The sequence below is a fragment of the Glycine max genome, chromosome 10 (genome assembly GCF_000004515.6).
Source record: "Glycine max cultivar Williams 82 chromosome 10, Glycine_max_v4.0, whole genome shotgun sequence".
Classification (NCBI taxonomy): Eukaryota; Viridiplantae; Streptophyta; class Magnoliopsida; order Fabales; family Fabaceae; genus Glycine; species Glycine max.
The window spans coordinates 1,392,026-1,398,951 of NC_038246.2; the positions used below are offsets into that span (position 1 = coordinate 1,392,026).

Sequence of the window (6,926 nt, forward strand, 5' to 3'; positions counted from 1 at the left end):
ATCGGTGAATATTAATTATTAATTTTTATTAAAATATTAATTAAAAAATTTGAACAGGCGACTTCTCTTCTCTTCTTCCGTTCCATCCTTAAATTTTCCTTTCCAACCTATTTATACACTCTTTTTTTACTGCAACCTATTTATACACTTAAGATGCTTAAATTATTCTTTTTTATACACCATTATACATTCATATTGTATATAATTGTATTATGAAGAAACAAGAGATCGACTAAGGTGAAATTTTATAACCGTAATAATCTATTGGAAACATGAACATATATCGCCCAAATGGATAATTTAGAGGTTAATAGCTATGTACTGTTATGTCTTCTAAAAAAAAAGCCATGTACTGTTATGTGATATTTTTTATATTGCAAAATAATAAAAGAATATGATTTCTTTTTTCTTTTAGTTATTATGCAAATGATTTAATTTTCATATTATAGATTTAAAAGAAATTTATTACTAATTAATAAATTAAAACTACCTTAAATATATATCTTAAAATAATTGTTATTATAAAAGAATAATAATATTATAGGGAGAACATTTTCATATCGTTAATACATTTTCATTTGAAAAAAGCTAAAAAGAATTATTATAAGGTATGTTTTTATTTTGAAGAATAATGTGATATATTTTTAATGTGAATGTAAATAATAAATATTGTTGGGATGACAGTAACAGCGATAGATATTAGACAGTGTATAATTGTGAAGCGTGGCAAGAGAGTATAGTGAGTTGGGACAGCTGGTCCTTGGACAACAGCGCAAGGCCTTTCCATTTCCATTACAAAATGAGGGAAGAAAGGTATTTTCGTTTTTATCCTAATTAATAAAAAAGACATTATAATGAAATGTGTTCTGGGGGCCGTGAAAACATTTATATGGTGGAAATCGCGAAGCTAAGCTGGAAAGAAAGAAAAAAGCCCACCTGTGTGTCCGTGCAACTGCAACGTGCTTACCCCTTTTGTTCCGAATTCCAATATTAGAGAGAAAGAAAACATTGGTTAAAGAGAAGCGGTGCAAGAGGAGAGGAAGAAGAGAAGAGGAGGCGGTGCGCACCTTAGCATGGATTCCTCTCCGTCCTCTTCTCTCTCCTCTCTCGCTTCGTCCCCACGGCACCAACATCCTCTCTCCATTTGAGAAAGGCACCGATTCCCATTCTCATTCTCACTCTGCCTCACATATTGCCAACCCTTGCTTCTCTCTCTTCCATCCTCACCACCGATTTCACTTTCAACAATAAGAACAATAAGGCCAGGGTCTGCTTTTGATTCCGCCACGTCAAAATGTTGTGGCTCATGAGATTCTCGGGCTTCTTCTCCGCCGCAATGCTCGTCATTCTCCTCTCCCCTTCCCTTCAATCCTTCCACCCCGCCGAAGCCATCCGCTCCTCCCACCACCTCGACGGCCTCCTCCGCCTCCCTCCGCCTCGCCTTTCCTTCCGCCCCGCCCCTCGTTTCCGCAATGCCGCCGACGCCAACAAATGCGCCTCCTCCTCCGTCTCCACCTCCGTCTGCGACCCCTCCCTCGTCCACGTCGCCATCACCCTCGACGTCGAGTACCTCCGCGGCTCCATCGCCGCCGTCCACTCCATCCTCCAACACTCCCAGTGCCCGGAGAACATCTTCTTCCACTTCCTCGTCTCCGAAACCAACCTCGAATCCCTCGTCAAATCCACCTTCCCTCAATTGAACTTCAAGGTCTATTACTTTGATCCCGAGATCGTCCGCAACCTGATCTCCACCTCTGTCAGACAAGCCCTCGAACAACCCCTCAACTACGCCAGAAATTATCTCGCTGACCTCCTCGAACCCTGTGTCGAAAGAGTTATATACCTAGATTCCGATCTGGTTGTAGTCGACGACATTGCCAAGCTCTGGAGCACCAGCTTAGGTTCTAGAACCATCGGCGCCCCTGAATACTGCCACGCCAACTTCACCAAGTACTTCACCGCAGCGTTCTGGTCGGACACGCGCTTCGCGAGGGCGTTCGCCGGGCGGAGGCCATGCTACTTCAACACGGGCGTGATGGTGATAGATCTGGTGCGGTGGCGGAGAATCGGGTACAGCAAGAGGATAGAGAGGTGGATGGAGATTCAGAAGAACGATCGGATCTACGAGCTGGGTTCTCTGCCCCCGTTTCTGTTGGTGTTCGCGGGACACGTGGCGCCAATTGAGCACAGGTGGAACCAGCATGGGTTGGGTGGCGATAACGTGAAGGGGAGTTGCCGGGACCTGCACGCTGGGCCTGTGAGTCTTTTGCATTGGTCCGGTAGTGGCAAGCCCTGGACTCGATTGGACTCCAAACAGCCCTGTCCGCTTGATGCACTTTGGGCTCCTTATGATTTGTACGGTCACGCTCACTGATTTGGGTTGCTGGTCGCCGGTAAATTCCCCCCTTCACTGTTTTTGTCACTTCTGTTCATTTAATTTAATTCTCATTTCGGTCAATTTTATTATTATTTTGTTCTCTCTTCTCCTTCTCTCTACTATGAACAGATACATCAGATATTTACTTTACCCATTTTTATTAGACTTCGTTACCCAGTCCATCATTTGTATTCTATGATCTTTCTGTTTTGTGCTTCGTGCTCTAGAAATAAATAAGATAAAAAAAAAAAAAAAAAGGAATGGCTGGATCTTCTAATTTCTTCTTGTGCGTATTTCAAGTTTAACTATGAACTAAGCTTATGCTTTACTTTCTGTATGGATAGAACTCTGTTCACTTCAATTGAACTAACTGAGAAAAAAACTTAATAACAATTGTGCTTTATTAAGAAACGTAATAATTTAAATCATCACTGCAACTGTCGTCACTTAACTTTATTAATTTTGATTCATTTTTGTTCATGGCTGGTGTGGTGTCTATCTGTCTGGGTTCGCATTTGATTGATTATTATTGGGAATTTGGTCTTTATTTCATGAATGACTTTGATTGTGTTCACCAGCCAAGCGGTACAAGTCGAACTACGGATTTAGTACCCAGGTGAGTGAGGTTGGTGGGTACCGGTAGCCCACGTGCAAAAATTGTGTGTACTTTTAAGTATTGTTCAAATAAATCATAATTGTATGTGTTTGTATTGGGAAATTGGTACCACAACTTTGCTGCTTGCTAATGTAAGCAAAGAAGAGAATGAAAAGCTGAACTGTTGAGTTATATTCTAGTTGTTATTTTTAGTTAATATCATAATGAGGATGAGGAGGAGGAAGACACGTATATTGATGGGTAGCATAGTTGTTCACGTTTACGGATAGAGAGAAGCCAAAATGAACACAGAAGCTAGCTAGCTAGCTTAAGTTCAAGATAGGGGGAAAATGGGGTTGGGGTATCTTTGCCGGCAGCAGTAGCCAAATGAGGCATGAAAAACAATCTAATGAGTTTGTGGAATGCGTTGGCAACTAAGCTGAAGGCGGAACACTTGTGAGTCATCTTTCCCATACGGTCGCTCTCGCTCTCTCTCATTTTGTTCTTTTCGCCGCACGCATATTTACCAGTTCTTTCTGTTATCCTCACAAATAAACTTTTAGTGTCGATACTCACGGATAATGTTGTTTTATTTGAAATATAAACACATATTAAAGAGTTGTTATTATGATTATGATGATAGCTTAGGTAGGAGGTTGAACAAATCAAGTTGGTTATGTTACGTGGGTTGACAGATCCTGATGTCACCGTTGCTTGTATGTGTCTGCTTGATGAGAAGGTGCTGGGACCGATTCCCCTCGCCGTTTGAATCACACGTTGTCAGTTACTTGGAGTCTTCTATCTAGTTCCGCCTTCCATGTGTTCGTTATGTGCTTTTTTAAATCTATTTTATTTCTTCAGATTAGTATTCCAGAACAGAATAGAAGAAGCAGCCATTGTGAATCGGTTAGAATGGAGGCTATCATTTGATTGTTTTTTTGTCACAAATTATATGATTTAGAGTAGGTTGTGAATAATCTATCCAAATTATGCATATGTGAGCGTCGACGTTGGCTTTTAGTATTGCTAGTCTAGCTGGGGCTATATAATACTTGGATTGTGAATTAAATTATGGGAAAAGTTCTATGGTCGGGTTTAAGATAAATATACTACGATTAGGACGTAGCAACGGATGCTTGGGCGGGCCTATGATACATTGTATGGACAAATGGTGAAAGATCAATATTTTGATATTGCCTATGATACATATTGCCACAATTATTATAATGAAAAAATTGTGTTAACTTTTTTATTTTTAATTTTGATTTAATAGTATTTGTTTTGAGTGGTTCTAGAAATATGAAGATGGAAACATAAGGCTGGGATAGCCCAATGACACCATTGCCTTAATTGATTATTTAGCTAATTCGGAATTCTAAGTGAATTATTCGATTTCAAGATTTTATTTTTTTGTCTCTTAGCATTTGCAAATTGCAATGGCTTCATCTGCATGAAGCGTACTAAGTTATTCTTTACAAAACTGGTTGTCACCGAGTGGGTAAAAGTAGTTAATTCATGTGGATGGAATTGGAACCTGATTCGTTATTCAATACTAATACGAAGATCTTTTCATGGATTTATTGCAAACCAGTTGAAGCTAAATAAAACTAGTTCATTGTGTGCAAAACTTGCCCATAGCCAATTTTAATCCACCGGTCCCCATCTCCTCGTGGTCTATTTGTTCTTGGTTTTGGTTTTCCTTTGTTCAGAAGCCATATCATAGGATGGTATCTAAATGGCAAAATTTAAAACGATACAAAATTTAAAACGTTATTTGGGCCCTTGGAGTGAAGGATATATTTTACCTAGGTCCTTGTCTCAACGCTCAAGTTGGTGCCAAAGAAGGTTCCATCAATCATTAATTGCTCAGAATAAAATTAACAAATAATTTGGGTGAGCTGTCGGTGATGGAACCTTATTGTTTTGCGAGCATGCTTACAGAAAAATCCTGTTTTGTAATCTAAATTTCCTATAGCCTTACGGGTAAACCATGACTTCATACGCAATTATATATATGGAGAAAAAAATGACTCGTTATTGATCTTATGTAATGTATATGAAGTCTACCAATTGTGCCCCTCTAAATAAGCTTAAAAGGAACGCAATTCAAGAATCCCTATAGCAATTCTCTAAACCTTTATCTTCATCTTTACGAGGATGCGTTAACCAATTTCTTTGGAATGTTTAAAATAGTAAAACACGTAACTACAAAGGTACGAGAAATAAAACCATAGAAATGGAATTTGTAAAATAGGAGCAACTTTTTTTGTTTGTATTTCTTTTTTTTATTTTTTGGTTACACTCATGACATCAGGACTGAGTTGTTGGGGGAAGACTTTTGTTATATGCTTTGTTTAAATGAAGAAAAAAATGTATTATTGGATAGATAAAGAAGAGAAGAAAAAAAGAAATATAAAAATTTCTGTGCTTTATTTAGATGGATGGAAAAGTGAGTGCAAAAAAAGAATATGTATAAGATATTTTTTCCTTATGTAGAAAAGAAAAAAAGAGAGGAGAGAATTAGAAAGTTATTTTAAACAAATACTGGCTATTTCTTTTATAAAAAAATATAGAAATTCAATTTAAAAATAAATATAAAAGGGATAGATTGAAAGATATAAGAGGTTAAAAAATTCCTAAAAATACTCTTGTTGAAGATAATTCTTAAAAATGTTGTCGTTCAAGATAGTTGTTATAATTTATAGAGAAAAAGTGAATAATTTAACTATAATTTGATAAAAAGAACTATTTGTAAAAAGGATAAATGTTAACGATAAATTAGAATAAAATTAAGATTAAAGATTTCTATTTGAAAAAATAATAAAGTTTAAGGATCAATTAAAATAAAATTAAAGTTTAAAATATCTATTTATAAAAAAAATAATGTTTAAAGGAGTTAAACACTATTTCCCCCAGAATTAACTTTGGTTTCAATTGTTTGATGTTTGAGTAAAGAAATTGAATATGATAAAACAATTAGATATTTAAAACTCTCGGGTGAAAGAAATTGGATATAAAGAATGATTTGAGTAATGATATAAAAATATGCTATATACTTATTTGATATATTTTATTTTATTTTCACATCACATCTCATTATTTTTACATTTCTCTTTCTTGTATCATTATTTCTTTTTTAACTATTAATAGCTTTTAAGTGTTAATGCATCATTTTCCCTGATCCATGTACACCAACTTATAAGTCTTTATGCACGATTTTTCATGATTCATGTACATCAAGACTATGATAAGTAACATGATATCACAAAACAAATATCCCATAGATAGAGAGAAATCTGACATGTCAAATGAACTATTTATACATGTTCATATATAAGGTATATATCATTACTCGATTTGGTGAATTATTTTTTATTACTGATAAATGTTAGATTTTAATCTTTTGTAAGGAAAGATTGAATTTATCATTTTTTTAATTATTAAATCAATCTTATATCTCTGCATTGGTTAGATATTATGTGGATCGCTTACATTCTAGAACCGCACAAAATGGTTAAGATCCTAGAATCAGTGGTTTCAGAGTCTGGAGCGGTCATTATAACACGAAGGAAAGGAACAAAGTGCAGAAAAGGAGCAAGTGCGAAAGTATCCAAGAAATTGAGAAGATTTCTTTGGATACCTTTACAGCTAGAAACAATGGTGTGAGTTAATTTGGGGTGGCAGTGCAGGGGACCATGAACATTCGGTGGTCCTCCAAGGTTGATTCTTGCATGATAGGAAGACCCACATGCATTGCATTTACATGGTTCAAATCTCCCTCTCTAGACAAACACTGAAACACCTCAATATCACAACCCCTTGTTCACGTGGAAAACACCTGTTTGTGTTGAGAAACACTTGTGTGAACTAAAATTAAATTGGGTTGTGGTGTCCAAGAAGGGACACCCTCCATTGAAACAGTACTGTTAAGAGTGTTTAAATTTCTGCAGGTGC

The 6,926-nt window shown here is 36.5% G+C and overlaps 1 protein-coding gene across 1 annotated transcript; it reads left to right on the forward strand.

Moving 5' to 3' along the window:
- Positions 1 to 746: 746 nt before the first annotated feature.
- On the forward strand, positions 747 to 3,164 carry LOC100809111 (probable galacturonosyltransferase-like 7). Its single transcript, XM_003535955.5, has one exon. The coding sequence runs from the start codon at positions 1,295 to 1,297 to the stop codon at positions 2,372 to 2,374; it is 1,080 nt and encodes a 359-aa protein (XP_003536003.1). The 5' UTR covers positions 747 to 1,294; the 3' UTR covers positions 2,375 to 3,164.
- The last annotated feature ends 3,762 nt before the right edge of the window (positions 3,165 to 6,926 follow it).

What these genes read in the sequence shown, in the direction of transcription:
- LOC100809111 (XM_003535955.5), top strand. Translation starts at nt 1,295, where the DNA reads ATGTTGTGGCTCATGAGATTCTCGGGCTTCTTCTCCGCCGCAATGCTC.